Source organism: Zingiber officinale, chromosome 1A (assembly GCF_018446385.1).
Source record: "Zingiber officinale cultivar Zhangliang chromosome 1A, Zo_v1.1, whole genome shotgun sequence".
NCBI classification, from domain to species: domain Eukaryota; kingdom Viridiplantae; phylum Streptophyta; class Magnoliopsida; order Zingiberales; family Zingiberaceae; genus Zingiber; species Zingiber officinale.
In genome coordinates this window covers 26,259,959-26,284,078 of record NC_055987.1, presented here as the reverse complement: position 1 = coordinate 26,284,078, position 24,120 = coordinate 26,259,959, and the positions used below count along the sequence as shown (strand labels likewise).

The following is a 24,120-nucleotide window of genomic DNA, read 5'->3' as shown; positions in this document are numbered from 1 at the left end:
GAGCTTCAATTTCTACAATCATAATTTACATGGTACAATAAATCTGAATACAGTCAATGCATAAGTATCCAATAGATTAGATGGCCCATAACTTCTATAATACCATATCATTTTGCATATGTTTAATGAACCACAAACTGCAAAATGTTTAACATGCAAAACTTGAATGCATAATACTAAGGAAAGCACCTGATATGGGAAATAGGTAACAAAACATCCTTATGCATTGGACTACCAAGGAAATTGCACCGGTGTCTCTTCATATTCACAAAAAAAAAAAAAAAATGAGCACCAACCCAGAATGATTCACAATGAAAATCATTGCAATGATAAATTCAAGCAATAATGAGTAAATATGTAAAAAATTTACTGATCTTCAGCTGATGATGATAGCACTAAGATGAAACAATTTTTTAGTTAATCACTTAATCCAAGCAAATCTAAAATAAAATTTAACATATCAAGTCATTGTCTCGTTAAACAACTATATCAATTAGTTATTCTTTTACCATAACTTCATGAGACCTTTGGACTTTGGAGTTTACACTTGAGAAGGATGCATTACTTTGTCGTGTCAATGAGGGTACCTACAAACAATAACTATCATATAAGCATAATCTATAGTCTATACCAAGATTAAAAATTACAAATGAAAAATTAAAGCAATTATCTGATCAAACAATAAATCCAAATGAACATGTCATCTTTTATAGTTACTGATTACTAGGTTTACCCAACTAAAGAGTAGCTAGAAATACAACAATTACATAAAACCATAAATATATATTATATACCAAGCACCAACAATAAATCAAAGTACTCATAAAAAATAAAATTAATAAACAAGTTAAATATTTACTTACTTGTGACCACTTCTTCACAATCCTTATAAAAGTTGAATTCATCTTCTGTCGGCTCCTTGTATAAGTTAATTTCTTCACCTCTAAGCCACACACTAGTGCCTCCACCATTTTAGGATGCAATGATGTCCTAAATGGATCTACAACTCTCCTCCCAAGGCTAAAAGCATTCTCACTAGCAACAGTAGATGAAGGGATTGAAAAAATATCCTTGGCAATCTTAGAAATGACTGGAAATGCCGTTGTATTTCCTTTCCACCATTCCAAAATATCAAAACTTGAACTCCATTTCACAAAAGGATCTGAGAAGTACTTGTCCACCTCATTAGTTATCTCTGCTTGTTTTTGAGTTTTTCTTACTTGAGTCATTTTCAAATGGTAGTTTAGTTTAATGGGATCATTCTTATACATTTCCATCAAATCTTTGTCTATATCACCATCATCAATCCCATTAATATCATCCAAAGGCGAATTCCCTTTATATGCATGATACAACTCCATTAGACAATTATTTAAATAATAGCAATTATTTAAATAATCATCAATCCCATTAATAGCATCCAATTTCATATCTCCCAAATGGATTCCAATCATTTGAAGTTTATAACGAGGATCTAGAATGTGACCTAGGAAAATAATCTTGTTCACCTTCTCAAGATTACCCCAATACTTCTTGAATTTACTCTCCATTCTCTTAGCAACTTCTTGCAATGAAGGATCAGTAGTGTCAAGTATTGTCTCATCAATAACTGTTCTCATTGCAACTATTTCCTCCCAAATCAAGGGTGATGTAGTTTTCTTGGTAGCACTAAGTTGCAATGTAGTATCATGAAACCTCTTAAGAAAATTCACAAAGACTTGTGTCTTCTCCCAATCTTTTTCCATAGGAGGCCCCACTCTCTTTTTCTTCTCCAAACCATCTACCTCTTCAAAGTATTCAACAAATTGAATATTCTCTGTCATCCTACCAAACACTTTCTTAAACTTGTATGCAACAAAAAGCATTGTATATGTGGAATTCCATCTCGTAGGCACATCCATTGGAATGGTTGACATTTTATCCATCTTTAATAGGATAACACACTCTCTAAATTGGTCCAACCATGCCCCAGAAGAGTGAATATACTTCACATAGTTTCTAATGGACTCAACTGATTCATTAAGAAATTTCAACCCACTCTTGACAATTAAATTTATAATATGACAACAACATGTCAAATGCAAGTACTTACCATCAAATAATAGAGTACCCATTTCCTTTAGCCTCTTTCCCATGTACTCCACTGCTTTATCATTCGTGCTAGCATTATCAACTATGATAGTGAAAACTTTATCTATCCCCCAATTGCTCAAGCATGTTTCTAAAACTTTGCCAATGTCATCTCCTTTGTGAGAGGTAATCTTGGTGAAATTTATTATTCGCTTATGCAACTTCCAATCATTGTCTAAGAAATGAGCTGTGATTACCATATAATTGATATTCTGAATTGAGATCCAAGTCGTGATACTTACCCTTTGATCACCAATGACACTCTTTATCTTAGCCGCTTCCACTGCATATAATTCCCATACAAGAGATGCAATTTTCTTTCTGTTGGGAATCTTGAATCGAGGCTGAGCTCCCTTCATCATCTCTACAAACCCTGCCCCTTCCACTACCCTAAATGACATCTCATCTTTAACAACAAATGCGACAACCTTTTCTTCAAGCTTTTTTTGGTTAAAGATGTGGGTGTCAAAGCATTATTCATGGATGACTGTGTTAAGATTGGTTGAGAAGAGCCTGGCTTTTTCCACATTATGAGGATTCTTTTTGCATTTCTTCACATGCCCATCAATGCCATTATTCCCATGTGTTCTGCTATGGGCAGGAACTTCAGTTTTGCAATAATTGCAAACAGCAACAACAACAATTACCTCATTTTTGTCATTTCTCACTACAAGAAAAAAGCCTAACAATAACGATTTTTCACCGTTGTCATAGCCCCTTTAGAACTGTTGTTAAATGTCGTGTTATTAAAAGGGGTGCCCAAAGACAACAGTTTTTAACCGTTGTCTTTGAAGGCAAAGACAACGTTTTTACAACGGTGAAAAATTGTTGTCTTTTCCTTTAAAGACAACAGTTTTTCACCGTTGTCTTTGAGCGTCTACCTTTAATAACAGGATCTTCAACAACAGTTTTAAACTATCTACGACAACGGTGAAAAACCGTTGTCTTTTTTAGATAAAAAATTAATACACAATTTTCCAATATTATAAATCATTCAAAATACTAAATTTCAAAATAAAATTTAATATACAATTTTCTAACATTCAAAAATAATATCTATAACATTCTGAAGAAATTTCATAAGCAACCAACAAAATTTCATAAGCAACCAACAAAATGATAACACTATTAAAACAAAGGTAGAACAATATAATACGAGATTTTCTACTTAGATGTCGGTGAAGAGGAGGGATTGCAGCTCCTAGTGCTCCCTAATTTGTTAAAGTCTGTCCATTTTTTTAGTTTGTCGACATTCTTCTCAATACTCTTGAGGACACCTATTCGAATAAAAATATATATTATAAATTAGAAACTAAACTGTACGCATGATTCTAATTGAACTGCATAAATGTTACATAACCATAAAAACCATTTGATATAGTCATCTAACAGAAGTACAAAAAGCGTTATCTATGTAACATAAATGGTAACCTCTTGAAACAATATGGTGGCTCTTAAATTTCTTATTAAGCAGAATTTTCATTCTATGTCATTGCATACAAAACTTCTATTATAAACCATGCAAACATTATTTTTCCCAGTGATCAAGCAGCATTAATTCTAAAAGGTACAATCTAATGCAAACGTTCCCACACACTCCATATGATGCTATGGAGTAAGTCATACATTAAATTCTAAAAGGGACCATTAAAGGAAAGAATGCCTTAAATAAAAATGAATCCAGAAAGTTACCATAGGCTTTGGATTAATACTTTAAGTTTACATTGATTATGAGCTAAATCATAAAAAGAGAAGTGGAGTGACATGTTACATCAGTTGACTTTCTAATCTTTAATTTAAGTTTCACCATTTAAAGAAACAAGTCTATTTCTTCCTCTTGGAATCTCAAGATCTATTACATCATCAAGCTGATGCATAGGATACCAATTTAGATGTTAACATCTTATAAAGTATATTTCTCATTAAATTTGTGTCCTTACCTTAAGAAAATCTGGAATATACTATTTTAAAGTCATGAACACGTTAAGGTTTTCACCAACTATAGTAGGAATGACTGCAGTAATTACCTGAAACAACATAAATCGTTAGTTTTGAAGGCAGAGTAGAGAGATGTCATGCAGCTTTTAGAAATCAATGCAACATAATCTTAAAGAATAACATTATAGTAGGATAAAGATGCTAAAAAGAGCAGTAGATTGAAACTAAAAAAACTACCAAAGAGTCTTTAATATGTACAAAACACCTTTTAGCTTCATGTTGAATACAAAGTGAACATAATCGAATGAATCGAGATGCAAATATTGCAAATGTAAGTTAAGAAAAAAAAACTAAGAAATGATAAAGTAACTGTAATTTAATCTAACTTACGATTTAATTCTAGATTTGGAGAAGTAAGAAGTGTAAGCTTTTCTAGATCACCATGTACAGAAACTGAAATATTAATAGGGCCATTACTTGTCAACACATGATGTTCCTAAGAGGAAGAAATGGACTTTAGAAATAAGACCAAAGAACAAATACATTAACTGCAAGCATTCATTTGGCTGTGCGTGGGTGATTAAACCAGCCTGCGGAGTTGTGACAGAAGCAGGCACCCAGCTATTGAAGTGAGTGACTTTGGCTGATAGCTTTTGTCTAACCTTCCAATTATGCAATGAGTTTGAAAAGTCACGACATGGCTAACGCTGCCCAAGAAGAAAAAGATATTTCTCATCTGTCATGTACTCCTGCGAACAAATTAAATTAATTAGTGAAATTACCAATAACTTTTCTTGCACAATAGTATTCATTTTTAGCTATTGTATTATGAAGTTTCAATACATTAAATGTATCGACAAATTTAGCTAAATACATCTACATTATATTTTTAAAAAGAACTATTCCTACGTGCCTAATAAAGGAGTTTTTACACAGAATGAAAACAAATTAAAAACAAATAGGACTAAGTAGAGGAGAAGAAGAATAGTTTAAGAGACATGAATATTTATGTGGTTAAGTAAGATGCCTCTTATGCATAATATTTGTGAATCAAAGCACACATAGACATTTACTTCAAACTTAAGTAGGAAAGGGTGTTTAATAGGATTGATTGAATTCAATTCAAAGTAATAATAATAATAATAGTATTACAAAACTCATTTGACAAGTATATATTGTGAATTTTTTTTGGAGACTAGAATAATACCTGGCTCAGTTTGGGACAAGCTTCAACAATCAGATTTCTCAGTCTCCCCTCGACTTTTAATCCCTTCGGAATGGATGACAACACAGGGCAACCGGATATCCACAAGGACTCCAAACTTAATTTCTGTACGAGCCAAATTGGCAAAGCCTCCAATTTATTGCAATTTATTATTGCTAACGCCCATGTTGGTTAGTCCTAAGAAAAACGTACCGGTTCCACTGTACAAAATTTTTTTGTACAAGTGTCGAAACTTTCCTTAAATAACCTATTGTGTTCTTTAGAAGTTAAATTAGGAATCGCAGACGGAACTTAACATCATTGATTCCAAATTTAACTTATCTGTTCTTAATGGTTTAGATTTGAATCGCAAGCGGAACTTAACACTATTGATTCAAATCTACCTAAGTTATTAATTCCATAAATATTAATTTCCAAAATTGGCTTCCAGGACTGCATGGTGAGGCACATGGGCTTCTTGGATATGGGAGCAATCACCACCGCCTAGGCAAAGCCTTTTAAGGAAAGCTAATATTTATTTCCTTAAATAACTCTAGGTTAACCAAAAAGAACAATCGAATCATAAATTCGAAAAAGATGAAAACACAAACTCGAAAAAACTATTTCGAAAACTCTAGAATCATATGCCTCTTGTGTTTAGTATTTCCATAAATAACTATACAAAGAAAACTAGTATGATGCGGAAAACAATTACTAGTTATACCTTTCTTTGTAAGCAAAATAACCTCTTGATCTTCTACCGTATTCCTCTTCTTATCTCGGACGTTGTGTGGGCAACGATCTTCCGAGACGAGAACCACCAAGCTCCTTCTTCTCCAAGCTAGATTCGGCCACCATTAATTCTCCATGAGAAGTAAAGGTCCGGCCACCACCACCAAGCTCCAAGGGATGCTAGAAACGAAGCCTTCTTTCTCTCCTTCTTCTCCTAGCTAGAACCGGCCACCATGAACTTCCCTTAAGTTGATGCCGCCGGCCACACAAGAGGAAGAGAAAAGAAGGAGAAGAGGAGACCCTAGGGCCAGCCACACCAAGGAGGAAAAGAGAGGAAGAAAAGAATAGAGTCGTTAGCCATTAAGGCACCTCTACCCCCTCTTTTATAATCCTTGGTGTTGGCAAATAAGGAAATTTTAATAAAAACTTTCTTAATTCTTTTGCCATGAAAAAGAAAAATTAATTAATTAAAAATCAATTTTCTTTTTCCAATTTTCTTGGCCGGCCACTTTCTCCCCAAAACAAGGAAAGTTTTAATTAAAATAAGAATTAAAACTTCCTAATTTGTTTCCGGAAATTTATAAAAAATTTCTCCAATAATTTTAATCCCTTCATGATTGGTTAGTAAAAAGGAAATTTTATAAATTAAAATCTTTCTTTTAAACATGTGGATAATTTCCAAAAAGGAAAGTTATCTTTAAAAATTAAAATCTCTTTTCAATCTACAAATAAGGAAAGATATCAAATCTTTTCTTAATCTTTTGTAGAAACTAATAAAAGAGAATATTTAATTTTTAAACTTTCTTTTAAATCATGAACATGGTTAAAAAGGAAAGTTTTCTCAAAATTAAAATCTCCTTTCAATCTACAAATAAGGAAAGATTTCAAATCTTTTCTTAATCTTTTGTAGAAAGCTATAAAAGGAAATATTTAAATTTTAAACTCTCTTTTAAAACCATGATATCCACATAAGAAATAATTTTAATAAAAAATCCTTTTAATTTTCTAGTGGCCGACCACCTAAGCTTGGGACCCAAGCTTTGGCCGGCCACCAACTTGGCTCATCCACTTGGTCTTGGCCGGCGCTAGCTTGGGTTCCAAGCTAGCTTGGCCGGGCCCATTAAGATGGGTAAGAAGGTGGGTATGTAGTGGGTATAAATCTCTATATACAAGAGGTTACGATAGGGACCGAGAGGAGGAATTGGTTTTGGTCTCCCAATGAAATTAAGCTTCCCGTGTTCACCCCGAACATACAACTTAACTTCATCAATAATAATTCATACCACTAAAGAATTATTATTGAACTACCGCACCAATCCCAAATTACATTTTTGGGCTCCTTCTTATTATGAGTGTGTTAGTTTCCCTGTATTTAAGATGTCGAATGTCCACTAATTAAGTGAGTTACTGACAACTCATTTAATTAATATCTTAGTCCAAGAGTAGTACCACTCAACCTTATCGTCATGTCAGACTAAGTCCACCTGCAGGGTTTAACATGACAATCTTTATGAGCTCCTCTTAGGGACATTATCAACCTAGATTACTAGGACACAGTTTCCTTCTATAATCAACAACACACACTATAAGTAATATCATTTCCCAACTTATCGGGTTTATTGATTTATCGAACTAAATCTCACCCATTGATAAATTAAAGAAATAAATATCAAATATATGTGCTTGTTATTATATTAGGATTAAGAGCACACACTTCCATAATCGAGGTCTTTGTTCCTTTATAAAGTCGATATAAAAGAAACCATCTCTAATGGTCCTACTCAATACACTCTAAGTGTACTAGTGTAATTATATAGTTAAGATAAACTAATACCTAATTACACACGACCTTCCAATGTGTTCATTTCCATCTTGGTCGTGAGTGAGCTTGTTATAATTTATAAGGTGTTGATAACATGATCCTCCGTGTGACACCACACACCATGTTATCTACAATATAAATTAATTGAACAACTACATTTATCATAAATGTAGACATTTGACTAATGTGATTCTTTTATTTCTAAATAAATGTTTATAAAGCTAGGCTTTAGTATACACCTCTAACAATCTCCCACTTATACTAAAAAAGTGTTGCCATACCTGCCTACATCTCGATTCCAACCCTTCAACATGCCCATTAAAAGCTCTTGTCTTAAGGGCCTTAGTGAAAGGATCTTCCAAGTTATCACTTGATGCAATATATCTAAGAATAACTTCTCCGTTATCGATTTCTCGTATTGGTAGTACTTGTGCTCTTGTTTATTTGTTTACTTGATGGTTTCTTCACCGCACCAAATTATTTGCAAACCGATCATATCTAAGTTTATCTTGAAGTATTTGAGCATACAACTTCTAGACTACCTCAGGTCCATATCTCACATACTATGGAGTCTGAAAAAGCACCTATGCTTATCACTCTTCCATAGTTATGACTTTACCTCCTAAAGTAAACACAAAACCCCGAGGTTGACTTAATATTGTCCCTTTCCGATTGGATGTTAAAATCCATGCAACCCACAGGGAACAAATTATCTGCCTTGTAAGCTAGCATATAATCTCTAGTGCCTCTAAGGTACTTCAATATATACTTTATCGCAGACCAATGTCTTTGTCCAGAGTTGCTTTGATATCTACTAACCATGCCCATGACAAAACAAATATCCAGTCTCGTACACAGCATTGCATACATTGGACTTCCTACAGCCGAAGCATAAGGAACTGCCTTCATGTCCTTTATTTCTTTTGATGTCTTCTGAGACATCTCTTTAGATAAAGCTACTCCATGCCTAAAAGGTAAGAAACCTTTCTTGGAATTCTGCATGCTAAAATGAGTTAAGATTGTTTCGATATATGAAGCTTGGGATAAGTAAAATATATTCTTTTCTTGCGATCCCTTTGATCCCAAGAATATATGCATTCTCCCAAGTCCTTCATATCAAATTGTTTGGACAACCATACCCTTACTTCTGACAACACTTTGATGTTGTTTCCAACTACCAAAAATGTTATCTATGTATAGTACAAGAAATACCACCACGTTTCCATCACACTTCTTGTATACACAAAACTCATTCGGTTATAAAATAAATCCATAGGTCTGGATTACTTTATTAAGCCGAATGTACCAAGACCTTGAAGCTTTACTTCAGTCCATAGACTGTTTGAGCTTACACACAAGATGCTCTTTACTTTTTGCAATGAACCCTTCTGGTTGCTTTATATAGATGTTTTATTCAAGACTTCCATTAAGGAAAGCTGTCTTAACATCTACTTGCTAAATCTCATAGATAAAAGAATCCGGGTAGACTTAAGCATGACTACCGGTAAAAAAGTTTCTTTTTTTTTTTAACAAGCCTTGCTTTGAAAGTTTCTACCTTCCTGTCTATCCCTCTTTTCCTATTGTAGACTTATTTTTACCCAATGACTTTTACACCATTTGGTAATTTTATAAGCTTCCAGATTCTATTAGAATACATATATTCTAAATTTGTATTCTTTGCAAAGATATTGCATCTTTATCTTGGAGTACTTCATCATATGTCCAGAGATCAGGTTCATGTCCTCCAGGAATCGAGTCCAAAGACTCTCCCAAAACATGAATCTTTTTAGGTTGCCTAACAACCCTCCCACTACAACGTGGTACTTTCTGCAATTGTGTATCATTTGTGATACGTGTTGCAGTTTCTTGTGATATTTCATCTTGTACAGTTGGTACTAGGTTAGACGTGCCCTTTATTATTTCTTTAAGAACAAATTTACTTATGAGCTTATGGTTTATTACATAGTCCTCTTCTAAAAATCGGGCATTGGTGCTGACCATGACCTTCTGATTTTTAGGACTATAAACCTTCTTTCATTTTTCTCGGATAACTCACAAACAAGTGAACTCATGTCCAACTTATCAGTGTCTCTCATGTGCTAGACCACCCAAATCCGAATATGCTTCAGATTAGGCTCACGTCCATTCTGCAATTCAATGGGAGTAGAGAGTTCTGACTTAGATGGTACTATGTTTATTTCCGTTTCCAATGTATATCCTTAAAACGAATTTGGTAATTTTCTGAATAACTCATCATCGATCTAATTATTCCATAAGAGCCTTATACCTTATTTCTACTACACTATTATGTTGGGGTGTACCAGGTGCAGTTAGTTGGGATTAAATCCTGACTTCTGATAAGTGACTCCTAAACTCTCCTAAGAGGTACTCGTTACTACGATTTCACCGTAGTGTCTTGATACTTTTACTTTGACGTTACTCCACATCAGCCTAGTACTCTTTGAACTAATCAAAGCACTTAGTCTTGTCGTGCGTTAAGTAAATGTATCCTTATCTCGAATAGTCGTTTATAAAAAGGGATGAAATATTCGAAACAACCTCTTGCCTGGATAGTCAAAGGTCTACACAAATCAGAATGAACCAATTCCTAACATATCTTTGGCTCCATACCCCTTAGACTTAAAAGCTTCTTGGTTATTTTTCTTTCCAAGTAAGACTCACAGGTTGGAAAGATTTCCACTACCAATGAACCCAAGAGTTCATTGGTTATTATCCTTTGAATCCTACTCAAGTTAATATAACCTAGCCTTAGATGCCAAAAATATGATTGGTTCATTTCCGAAGGTTACTTTCTCTTATTAAAGTTAAAAAATGTGTTATTAATTTCCATTGCATCGTGGGAGTTATTGGATTATAAATTGTCAACCAACGTACCAGAACAGATAACTTCCCTATTTTTCTTGATAACAAGTTTGTTATCAAAATAGACAGAATATCTCTTCTTTAATAGTTTAGAAACCGAAATCAAGTTCTTTCTAAACTTAGTACGTAAAGACAATTTCTGAAAATCCATATTTTATTCCTATTAGAGAATAAACTTCTCCCACTGCAACAGCTGCTATTTTTGCAGCAGTGCCTATGTAGTTGGTGATTTTCCCTTCTATAGTTATCGGATTTCCTGGAACCCTTGCAATGAACTGCAGACATGATCAGTGGTTCCTGTATCTACACACCAGGTACCGGTAGATAACACCACTAAGTATGTAACTACTAATGAATAAAAACACCTTTATTGTTCTCAGTTCTGAGAAGATAGTTTATCTTAATGTCCAAGTCCTATTTCTAATCATTACAATTGGGACTACTAAGTCTATTCTATAGTATAACAACTAGGGGATTGCCAAACATTTTAAATCCTAAGAATCACAAAAATATTTGGTCAAGACCAACACCTTAAAATCTCCATGAATTTTGTATGCCACGATAGTGTGGACGTATACAAAATCAAAAAGGAGATTTTATCCATTAATTTAATTATCTCGTCAACTTTACTTTATGACGAATAAAATTAATAGTTGATCTATCTTTGATCAAATATTTGGTCAAAACTTTTGAATTTAAAATAATATTGATTCCTCAAACAATATTATTTAAATTCACCAACACCTCAAACACCGTGAATTTTGCATGCCACGATAGTGTGGACGTATACAAAATTGAACATTTGTAAGAGGAGGGTTTTACCCATTAATTATCTTGTCAATAAGTCTTTATGACAAATAAAATTTCTTCAAACACCGTGAATTTTGCATGCCACGATAGTGTGGACGTATACAAAATCTCAACATTTGTAAGAGGGGGTTTTAATTTTATTATCTTGTCAACCTATCTTCATGACAAATTAATAGTTGGTTTTCTTCGATCACACAAATAATAGCAGTGACTCCGATGAGGAGGATACTATTAGATGTGCCTAAGTGTATACCATTACTTGACACTAAGTCCATTAATAAGATTATGCCCCTTCCGATGGGGAAGATCACACGCTCTTAATTAATTTCCTATAGTCATCCTAAATAGAAGTTTGATCTAGTGATCCGCAAACAAACTCATCCGATATAGAGGAAGGCACTTAGAGCCAACGCGCAAGTTTGTTTGCATCACTTACAAACCAGTAATGGAGACCGTTGAATTTATTAAAATAAATCCCTCTCCCACTTAGTTATTTAAAGTGAGGAATTTTAAGTTATCCTAGCATACATCACATGCATACACACACATCATAGTAAATAAAGCAATAAATATGGAAATTATTTTCCAACTATTATGGCCTTTTCCTGTTACTGCCCTCCATGTGCTCCAGCCCTAGCTGCTGCCATCTTTAGCCACCGCCATTAGGTCGAGTTGTCGCATCCATCTTGCTTCTTATTCCGCTGCGCCTCTGGTGCTCCAAAAGTACCACGCCTCACAAGAATCCGATCCGCGACAAAAATAGAATTTTACATATATCGATTCTATATTCCACAAGGGAATGTACATGTATTCTAGATCGAAAATAAAATTTTAAAATCCTAAGGCTAATACAGCAGGAGCTGTATTAGTTACATAGAATCATGCACACACAAAAATAATGCCCTTGACATGTCCAAGGGTCCAATCACACATAACATCTATAAGCCATAACAGTTGGAACCTGCAACCACAAAGTTAGCACATCATACAATTATCCTGCCTAAATTATGTATGGCATGTGCATAACCTAATTTGAAAACCAAACACACAGAGGCAAACCCTAGCTCTAATACCAATTGTTGGTTAGTCCAAAGAAAAACGTACCGGTTCCACTGTACAAAAATTTTTTGTACAAGTGTCGAACCTTTCCTTAAATAACCTATTGTGTTCTTTAGAAGTTAAATTAGGAATCACAGACGGAACTTAACATCATTGATTCCAAATTTAACTTATCTGTTCTTAATGGTTTAGATTTGAATCGCAAGCGGAACTTAACACTATTGATTCAAATCTACCTAAGTTAAAAATTCCAAAAATATTAATTTCCAAAATTGACTTCCAGGACTGCATGGCGAGGCACATAGCCTTCTTGGATATGGGAGCAACCACCACCGCCTAGGCAAATCCTTTTAAGGAAAGCTAATATTTATTTCCTTAAATAACTCTAGGTTAACCAAAAATAACAATCGAATCACAAATTCAAAAAAGAAGAAAACACAAACTCGAAAAAACTATTTTGAAAACTCTAGAATCATATGCCTCTTGTGTTTAGTATTTCCATAAATAACTATACAAAGAAAGCTAGTATGATGCTGAAAATAATTACTAGTTATACCTTTCTTTGTAAGCAAAATAACCTCTTGATCTTCTATCGTATTCTTCTTCTTATCTCGGACGTTGTGTGGGCAACGATCTTCTGAGACGAGAACCACCAAGCTCCTTCTTCTCCAAGCTAGATTCGGCCACCATTAATTCTCCATGAGAAGTAAAGGTCCGGCCACCACCACCAAGCTCCAAGGGATGCTAGAAACGAAGCCTTCTTTCTCTCCTTCTTCTCCTAGCTAGAACCGGCCACCATGAACTTCCCTTAAGTTGATGCCGCCGGCCACACAAGAGGAAGAGAAAAGAAGGAGAAGAGGAGACCCTAGGGCTGGCCACACCAAGGAGGAAAAGAGAGGAAGAAAAGAATAGAGTCGTTAGCCATTAAGGCACCTCTACCCCCTCTTTTATAATCCTTGGTCTTGGCAAATAAGGAAACTTTAATAAAAACTTCCTTAATTATTTTGCCATGAAAAAGAAAAATTAATTAATTAAAAATCAATTTTCTTTTTCCAATTTTCTTGGTCGGCCACTTTCTTCCCAAAACAAGGAAAGTTTTAATTAAAACAAGAATTAAAACTTCCTAATTTGTTTCCAGAAATTTATAAAAAATTTCTCCAATAATTTTAATCCCTTCATGATTGGTTAGTAAAAAGGAAATTTTATAAATTAAAATCTTTCTTTTAAACATGTGGATAATTTCCAAAAAGGAAAATTATCTTTAAAAATTAAAATCTCTTTTCAATCTACAAATAAGGAAAGATATCAAATCTTTTCTTAATCTTTTGTAGAAACTAATAAAAGAGAATATTTAATTTTAAACTTTCTTTTAAATCATGAACATGATTAAAAAGGAAAGTTTTCTCAAAATTAAAATCTCCTTTCAATGTACAAATAAGGAAAGATTTCAAATCTTTTCTTAATCTTTTGTAGAAAGCTATAAAAGGAAATATTTAAATTTTAAACTCTCTTTTAAAACCATGATATCCACATAAGAAATAATTTTAATAAAAATTCCTTTTAATTTTCTAGTGGCCGGCCACCTAAGCTTGGGACCCAAGCTTTGGCCGACCGCTCATCCACTTGGTCTTGGCTGGCCCTAGCTTGGGTTCCAAGCTAGCTTGGCCGGCCCCATTAAGATGGGTAAGAAGGTGGGTATGTAGTGGGTATAAATCTCTATATACAAGAGGTTACGATAGGGATCGAGAGGAGGAATTGGTTTTGGTCTCCCGATGAAATTAAGCTTCCCGTGTTCGCCCCGAACACACAACTTAACTTCATCAATAATAATTCATACCACTAAAGAATTATTATTGAACTACCGCACCAATCCCAAATTACATTTTTGGGCTCCTTCTTATTATGAGTGTGTTAGTCTCCCTATGTTTAAAATGTCGAATGCCCACTAATTAAGTGAGTTACTGACAACTCATTTAATTAATATCTTAGTCCAAGAGTAGTACCACTCAACCTTATCATCATGTCGGACTAAGTCCACCTGCAGGGTTTAATATGACAATCTTTATGAGCTCCTCTTAGGGACATTATCAACCTAGATTACTAGGACACAGTTTCCTTCTATAATCAACAACACACACTATAAGTAATATCATTTCCCAACTTATCGAGCTTATTGATTTATCGAACTAAATCTCACCCATTGATAAATTAAAGAAATAAATATCAAATATATGTGCTTGTTATTATATTAGGATTAAGAGCACACACTTCCATAATAACTGAGGTCTTTGTTCCTTTATAAAGTCAGTATAAAAGAAATCACCTCTAATGGTCCTACTCAATACACTCTAAGTGTACTAGTGTAATTATATAGTTAAGATAAACTAATACCTAATTACACTACGACCTTCCAATGGTTTGTTCCTTTCCATCTTGGTTGTGAGTTACTGTTTATAATTTATAAGGTGCTGATAACATGATCCTCTGTGTGTGACACCACACACCATGTTATCTACAATATAAATTAATTGAACAACTACATTTATCATAAATGTAGACATTTGACCAATGTGATTCTTTTATTTCTAAATAAATATTTATACAAAAGCTAGACTTTTAGTATACACTCTAACAGCCCATAGGTAGTGGATCTCCCTTATATCATCTGGTAGACTCCTCAATTCTTAGTTACGGCTAGCCTCTTGTGACATGTCCTGATTCATCTCTTTATGCCACATAATTCAACAAGGATGGGAAGCTATGCCCAACAGACATTATTCCATGATATAAGATGCTAGTATATATTCATCATTTATCCAAGTTTACATTGGTTCCAACAAAAATTATAGTTTGTAAGCAATGATAAACTGAGATTATGGGAAGAAACAACAGTTCTGCTTTAAGAGTTTATTTTAGATACCCATTCAATCAAATGTAAGATAATTAACATCTAAACTAAAGAGAAAAAAAACATAGTTATATTTAACAACCGATTGAAATGTAGCCATCATATACAATGGATTTATAGATGGTAAGGTATAGATCAAGTTATGAACATCAAAGTAGATAGGTCTACGGGATCAATGCATTACCACATTCAAGTCTAGACAAAGGTCATTCTCTTTTTGGAAGTACATCTGTATACAAGTAATCTGATGAAATCTGTTGAAAAAAAATTTGGTATCGATCAGGATCAACATGAGAAACTCTTTTAACATTCAATTTTATATATGTTATATAGGTTCTTCATGTTGCCAACATTGGAGATTCTAGATTCATTTTGATAAGAAATGGAACTGTTTTCAAAAAATCCACTCCAATGGTTTATGGTTTCAACTTCCCTTTACAGATTGAGAGGGGAGAAGATCCTTCAAAGTACATCGAGGTAATAATTTCTTTCTTCCCCTTTCAACTACCATCAACCATGAATCCTAAATCCTAATCCATTGGTTTCATCTTCTTGACTTGTAGACCTACAAAATTGGCTTGTGTGAAGGCGATGTTATTGTGACTGCAACCGATGGCCTATTCGACAATCTATATGACCAAGAAATAGTAGCCATTGTGTCCAAATCTCTGCAAGCAAGTCTGAAGCCAAGGGTCAGATCCTAACAATTAATGAGCTTACAAAAATAAGAAACTTTTCGTGTTCAACTTTTCATATATTTACGATGATATATGATATTTTCAGGAGATTGCAGAATACCTGGCGACGAGGGCACAGGAAGTAGGGAGATCAGCATCGGCCAGGAGTCCATTTGTAGATGCAGCTCTTGTATCTGGATATCCTACGTTCACAGGAGCCAAAAAATCGGCTGGCCATGGATCGATCAGCTAGGGAGAGGTGAAGCTTGCTCTCCCACGGACAGCAGCTGGATCGAAAGGGAGGAGCTCGATGTCAGCAAGATCGGGAGAGGAACTCGGCGTTGGCTTGGAGAGGAATGCGGCGACACTGCCAAGCTGGGCTCGACACCGTTAACATATGGTGATGCCCTAGCGTGAGGAGGCGGCGGTAGTCGAGTGGTGCCAGCGTGATCTGCGATGGCGGCGGTGAGGAAAATGGCGGGCGGGAGAGAGGGAAAGGCAGGGCGAGATTGGAGAGCGGGGAGTACCTGCAACGTCGTGATGCAGTGTTTGCGGAAATGTAGAGAGAGCTCTACGGAGAAGCTCAAATGAAGAGGAGATCGCGGTGACGATGAGATGGGCAGGAGAAGAGGAGGAATGGGGGAAAAAATGAGATTGTTTAGATTTATATATGTAGATTATTAAATAAATAAACTCCCACTTTATTGATACTCAAAATAGGCTTTCTCTAAGTTTAATCGATTTACCCTATTAAATGTGTCATACCGACTCTGTTTATATTCTAAAAAATTTCTAAAAATTTTCAAAAAATTCTACCTCCCAAGGAAGCGCCGAAAAGTCGATGCGCTAACACTTTAAAGGCAAAGCAGCGAGAGCGACGAGGAGCGTCTTTCGCGGAGGAGTTGCGAAGGAGGAGTTGGAGATAGGTTTTTGTTCGTTTGAAGAGTCATAGAGAAGTGGGTTTTAGATTTTTTTTTCATGAAGTTAAAAAAACTGTTGTGTTTTTAGGATTCAACAACATTCAATAGACAACAGTTTAATAAAACTGTTATTTATTATCACATAAGCAACACCAAAAGACAATAGTTTTTTAAAACCATTGTCTTTGACACACATTTGACAACAGTATTTTGAAAAACTATTGTTATTTAAAAAATATTATGGTGAACAATAACAGTTTTCAATAAAACTGTTGTTAAATGGAAAAAAGACAACAATTTCTTAAAAAACTGTTGTCTATTAGGTGTGGTTAAATCCAAAAATTCTTGTAGTGTCTCTTTATAATTTTCTTGGCATGTGACCATACATCTGCTACTTTTTTCCATTTGCCTCCAATATCTACTACTTCCTCATGAATGATTGGTGTTTTGGATGGAGATGATGTGTGAGGTTGAGTGGTAGAAGGAGAGCTACCACTTCCGCTAGATGCATCCATGAATGAACGATTTTGAACGTAGTTGAATGTGATGTTGATTGATGTTGAACGAGAGGGGATGTTGTACAGTTGTTGAATGGCCGTTGAATGTGGTTGTTAAGTAATAAGGTCTGCAGTTAGACAAAAATAAAACCAAGATCTTATCTTCTGCAAGTTCATATTTTTTATTTAGCACAAAAATTATCAATTGCTAGAGTGCAGATTCACAATGGTGAGATGGAGATCGAGAATGAGATAATGATGCCTGAAGAATGGTAGGGAGCTTTACCTCAATTTTCAGCAGATCTGTATTTTGTGGCTTAATCCACGATGAGGAGGCCGTGAAAAGCAACCTGTTGCAGTCGATCCAGTGGGAAAACAAAGAGATCGTAAGTCCAAACTCTCTATTCCTCTTACCCTTCGTCTTCCGTGGGAGATCTGGTCATCGTCAAAGGAAGCGATCCCGAGCGAGACCCCTTCGGTAGTTAGAAACGAGTGCCACCATCACAATATGGATGCAGATCTTAAAGCCTTAAACAATTGAACGGCGAAGGCGTGAACGACGAAGGAGTGAACGGCGAAGGCGTGCGGCTGTTGAACCTTGAACGAGAATATGAGAATCCAGATGTGTTACACACTTACACGTCTTTAACCCTAGGCAATTTTTAAAAAGTCAAATTAAAAATATTAGTAATACTAATATTTCCAGATGTGTTACATGTCTTTAACCCTATGCATTTTTTAAAAAGTCAAATTAAAAATATTAGTAATACTAATATTTTTTAATTATATTTGGGTCGGGTCGGGTCAGGAATCCCGTCGGGTAGAGCTAGGGTCCCGATCCTTTTCCCGATTTTGATCGGGTCGGGAAAAATCCCGATAACTCGGGTCGGGTAAAATTTGGGTCGGGAAAAATTCGGGTCAGGAACGGGTTGGGATTCGGGAAGGGTCGGGAATTTTGTCTCAAATGTCAGCCCTAGATTTTATGCAAAAGCTTAGCAGTCTTCCTGTAAGATTCTTGGTCTTCGAACTCGAGTAACTTCTCTTTTGAACTCCTTGGAGCGAATCAACCATGCCCATGATCAACCTGGTAATATCCAGTAGTTAGAACATAAGTTATTGTTAAGCCTACCTTAGGTTATTGTGGTAAAAGGCAAAATGCTCGCCCCCAACGCATCCGTCGTACTCGACCCAAAGTCATCACGAGGGAGGTAAATCGCAGCATCTGAGCGAGAAGCCTACCTTAGGTTATGTGTTTACTTTAGGAGGTGGAGTCATATCATGGAGGAGTGTTAAGCAGAAATACGTTTCAAACTCCACCATGGAAGCTGAGTATGTGACAACCTCTGAGACAACCAAAGAAACTGTATGGCCCAGGAACTTTTTGATGGACTTAGATGTGATTCCTGGTTTGCCCAAAATTGTCACAATTTATTGTGATAATAGTGGCGCAGTAGCAAACTCGAAGGAACCACGAGCCCATAAGGCGAGTAAACACATTGAGCGCAAGTACCACCTGATACGAGACATCGGAAAGCGAGGAGAAGTTGTTGTCGCCAAGATTGCATTAGCAGATAACCTAGCAGATCCTTTTACTAAGACCCATCCGGCAAAAGCTTTTGATCGGCATGTTGAGGGGATGAGAATCAGATGTATGACAGTATTTATGGCAGCATAGTCTTTTAGTATAAGTGGGAGATTGTTAGAATATATACTAAAAGTCTAGCTTTTTGTATAAACATTTATTTTGAAATAGGAATCACATTGGTCAAATATCTACATTTATATGCTAAATGTAGTTGTTTATTTAATTTATATTGAAGATAACATGGTGTGTGGTGTCACACAGAAGATCATGTTATTAGTTCCTTATAAATTATAAATAGTTGCTCACAACCAAGATGGAATGAGACAAACCATTGGAATGGTTGTAGTGTAATTTGGTATTAGTTTATCTTGATTGTAAAATTACACTAGTATACTCTGAGTGTATTGAGCAAGACCATTTAAGATTGTTCTTTTTATATTGACTGTAAAAAAATAGGACCTCTGTTATTCTGGAAGTGCGTACTCTTAATCATGATATAATAACAAGCACGTATACTTAATATTTATTTCTTTAATTTATCAAAGGGTGAGATTTAGTTCGTTAAATTAATAGGCCCAATAAGTCGGGAAATGATATTATTTATATGGTGTGTTGTTGATTATATAATGAAAATGTGTCCTAGTGATATAGGTTGGTGATGTCCCCTTGAGGAGCTCATAAGGATTGTCATGTAAACCCTGCAGGTGGACTTAGTCCGGTATGACAATAAGGTTGAGTGATACTACTCTTGGAGCTAAATATTAATTGAGTTGTCAGTAACTCATTTAATTAGTGGGTATTTGATATCTTAAATACAGGGAGACTAACGCACTCATGATAAGAAGGAGCCCATATTGTAATATAGGATTGGCGCGGTAATATAATAATAACTCTTTAGTGGTATGAGTTATTATTGATGAACTTGAGTTAGATATTCGGGCGCGAACATGGGAAGCTCAGGCTCATCGGGAGACTAAAACCAATTCCTCCTCTCGGTCTTTGTTGTAGCCTCTTATTTATAAAGCCTTATATCTACCCAAAGCCCAGCTTCTTAACCAAGCTTAGGGGTCAGCAACATCCTTGCTTGGAGCCCAAGCAAGGGGTCGGCCAAGCCAAGCCAAGCTTGGAGCTCAAGCTAGGGCAGGCCAAGCCTTACTTGGTGCCCAAGCAAGGGGTCAGCCATATAAGAAGAGAAAAGGAAAATTTTATTTAAAATAAAATTTTGATGCTATCCATATGATTTTTTGAAAGAGAGTTTTAAATTTTAAAATCCTTCCTTTTATAGCTTACTACAAAGGTTTAAAAGAGAGATTTGAAATCTTTTCTTATTTGTAGTTATCTTTAATGTTTAAAAGAAAATTTTTAATTTTTTATAAAACTTTCCTTTTTTGTAACCATGATTTAAAAGGAGTTTTATTTTAAAACTTTTCTTTTATAGATATCCACAAAAGGATTTAAAAGAGAAGATTTTAATTTTATAAAACATGTCTTTTATAGCTATCCACAAAAGGGATTTTAAAAGAGAGATTTTAATTTTTGTTTAAAATCTTTCCTTGTTTGGACATGATGTGGTCGGCCATGTAAAGGAATAAAAGGAAGTTTTAATTTTTTTTATTTTAAAACTTTCCTTTTTTACATTCACCGAGGATTATAAAAGAGAGGTAGATGGTGCCTTCATGGTAGAATAACATCTTTTGTTCCTCTTCCTTTTTCTTTGGTGACCGGCCCATCTTCCTTCTCTCTTCTCCTTTTGTTTTGGAGGTCGGCGGCATCAAGCTTGGTTTTCTTTCGGTGGTTGGTTGCTTGAAGGAGAAGAAGAAGAGAAGGAAGCTCTCTTGTCTAGCATCCCTTGGAAGTTAGTTGGTGGCCGAAACTTGGAAGCAAAGGAAGAAGCTTGGGAACTTCTGTAATATGGTTTAACTTATGAAGAACACATCGGTTAAACTTGGAGTAAGAATGTTAAGTTTCGTTTCCAATCCAAGTTTAATTTCTGAAGGACAATTTGGATTAATAATGTTAAACATCGTTTGCAATCGAAATTTAACTTCAGTAGAGCACATGAGTAGCTAGAATAGTTCTATGCTTGTACAAATTTTTGTACAGGGAAACTAAAACGGTATTCCGAGTAGCAACCAACATAACAGTCTAACTCAAGTTTTGATGAATGACAAAATAGGTTAAGTTAGTTTCTTTGTTATCTAAATTGATAAATCATCTTATTAATTGATAAATCACTCCCACTGGTTAACTAGATTCAAATATCTCTCGTGATACCTCGTCCATTGATAAAGAAGCATAATCCTCCTCCTCTATTGCAAATAAAGGAATTGTCTTATCAACTTCGCCTCTTATTAGGAACTCAATTTCGAGAAAAGTAACATCTCTTAATTATATTTCAGAGATATTTTCATCTTATTGCTCACCAAAGACATAACCCATAAAAATATCAGAATATCTTATAAAGATACAATTTTTACCTCTGGGTCATAATTTTTCATATTTATGAGTTTTATCATGAACATAAGCAGCTAACCCCCCAAGATCTCATATTACTTAAATACGATTTTCTTCCTGCCCAATGTTCATATGGAATAGATAGAACATATTTAGAAGGCACTCGGTTAAGTATATAGGTTGCATATAATAATGCATCTCCCCAATAGGAAATTGACAAATTTGCTTGAGCCAACATACACCTAACCGTATCTAGAAGAGTTTGATTTCTTTTTTTAGCTACCCTATTTTGCTGTGGAGTTTAAAGGATAGTTAGCTGTTTAATAATCTCTTTCTTATTATATATTATCTTGAATTGATCAGACAAATATTCACTTCTACGGTCAGTGCGTAAGATTTTAACCTTACGTTCCAATTGATTTTCAACTTCGTTCAAATAATGATTAAAGCAATCTAATGTTTCGGATTTATGAGAAATCAAATGCACATAATCAAAAGGTGTGAAATTATCAATAAATATAATGAAATAAGAAACTTCATATCTAGTGATCCGGTAGTAAGAGTGGAGTCCCGTGCGGGATAGAGGTCAATGACACGTGGAGGTCAAAGCCAAGATAGTCAACCTAAAGGTGTGGCCGATCGGAAGACCACCTGGTTGATCGGCCACGACCGCGCTCGATGCGGCGCAGAAACAGCTTGGCCGCGGGCCGGGTTTCCGACGCTCATGAGTCCGCCTAGGAAAGTTGAGGCGTCGGGCGGCCTGTTCGCCCGGACGAGTTGTGAATCAACGAACACTCCCGTCCGAGTATGTGGCCGAGTGGCCTTCCCGCTCGGACCAATACACGTCCCCTCCTGGACGGCAGTGAGTCCCTGCATCTCTCCCGGTCAAGCTAGTAACAGACAAAGGGAGCAAAAGAGGACAAAGGGGGCAGTCGGTGATATCCTTCTCGAGACATGTGTCGTCGACAAACAGCATGGTTGGTAGCCGAACCGGACAGAGAATCGTACGGTGGAAGTTTCCACTGTCATGTCAGAAATATGCTCGGACGGTTGAGGTATGGCGTCAGATGCACTTTTCTGACACAACCATTTCTAGGTATGCTTTGAGGAGTGTGCACGCTTCGAAGAGCATGCACGCGCCTCCGAGGAGCCCTATATAAGGGCCCCCAACCTTCGACGGAGGTATGCATTCTCATCTACTGTAGCTCTTGGCCTCGTTACGCTGTTTCGATTTCTTCTCGCCAGAGCTGACTTGAGCGTCGGAGGGTCGTCGCCGGGAACCCCTTCCCGGCTCGGTTTTTTGTTTGCAAGTTCTCACCGGAGGCTCACACCAGTCGGAGGTTCATATGTCGTCAACAAGAGCGTCACGTCCCCAGCGTCTGTCGACTCAACGCCCGGAAAGGATCAAATTGGCGTTGTCTGTGGGAACGCACCTGAATCCGGAGCCGAGGCGATGGAAGAAGCTGGACGTCAACATACCGTGACACTCTCCCAAGAAGAGCTCGACGCGCTCATCCAGGCGCGACCAGCGAAGATAGTGGAGCAGCAACAAAAGGCTTACGCCGAACAGTTGGCACAGCAGGCCACCTCAGCATCAGGGGGCTGAGCGGCACTAGAAGATCAACCGGAGCAATTTTTTATGTGGGCACAAAATAGAGGGCAGACCGGCACGCTAGGAGAGTCCCCCGCTGCCCCTATTCCCTTCCATCGGGCCCTGTTCCAGACTCCGTCCGAGTTGGCCCAAGCCAACCAGGGATCATCCGATGAAGCGCCCGTGCGGGAGGCTAGGAAAGGAAAGGCGCCTCCGACCGAGTCATCCCCCGAGCGGATCAATCGCCAGTTCTCTGAGGCGATTCTACAAGACCCACTCTCGAAGCATTACGCACCGCTAGCGATCGGAGAGTACAATGGTACAACCGACCCGGACGACCATCTCGGTAAGTTCGACAACGCCGCTACTCTTCATCAATACACCGACGGAGTAAAATGCAGGGTTTTCCTCACCACCCTGTTTGGCTCCGCACAACATTAGTTCCGAAGGCTGTCGGACGGATCGATTCGGAGTTTCAAGGATTTCCGAATGGTTTTCCTCCACCACTTTGTGAGTAGCAGGTGCTACCAAAAGACCATCATCAGTCTGTTCTCCATGAAGCAGGGGGCCAAGGAGACTCTCCGAGCTTACATCCAGCAATTCAACCAGGCCGCTTTGGACATTCCTGCAATCTCATCCGAGACCTTGATGCACGCCTTCACCCAGGGGCTGATGGATGGCGACTTCTTTCGCTCGCTCATCAAGAAGCCGCCACGTAATTATGACCATATGTTGAAAAAGGCGAGCGAATACATCAACGTGGAGGAGGCGCAAGCGGCCCATAAAAGGAAACATCGGCAGAGTTAGCATCACGGGCCGAGCGGAGGCCTCAAGCCATTCATCAACCATCCAGAGGACCCCGGGTCGAGGGGATGAGGCCGCATCAGGAATCAAGGCCGCACGCTGCCCA

General features: G+C 36.6%; 1 protein-coding gene across 1 annotated transcript; it reads left to right on the top strand.

Annotated features, from left to right (window-relative positions):
- The first annotated feature begins 15,871 nt into the window (after positions 1-15,871).
- Positions 15,872-16,416, top strand: LOC121997068 (probable protein phosphatase 2C 71). Its single transcript, XM_042551291.1, has 3 exons — positions 15,872-15,963; positions 16,050-16,178; positions 16,270-16,416. Exons 1-3 carry the CDS (start codon positions 15,898-15,900, stop codon positions 16,414-16,416), a joined length of 342 nt encoding a protein of 113 aa, XP_042407225.1. The 5' UTR covers positions 15,872-15,897.
- The last annotated feature ends 7,704 nt before the right edge of the window (positions 16,417-24,120 follow it).

What these genes read in the sequence shown, in the direction of transcription:
- LOC121997068 (XM_042551291.1), top strand. Translation starts at nt 15,898, where the DNA reads ATGGTTTATGGTTTCAACTTCCCTTTACAGATTGAGAGGGGAGAAGAT. An exon ending in ATCCTTCAAAGTACATCGAG is followed by an intron (nt 15,964 to 16,049) that starts GTAATAATTTCT and finishes CTTGACTTGTAG; the next exon opens with ACCTACAAAATTGGCTTGTG. An exon ending in AAGCAAGTCTGAAGCCAAGG is followed by an intron (nt 16,179 to 16,269) that starts GTCAGATCCTAA and finishes TGATATTTTCAG; the next exon opens with GAGATTGCAGAATACCTGGC.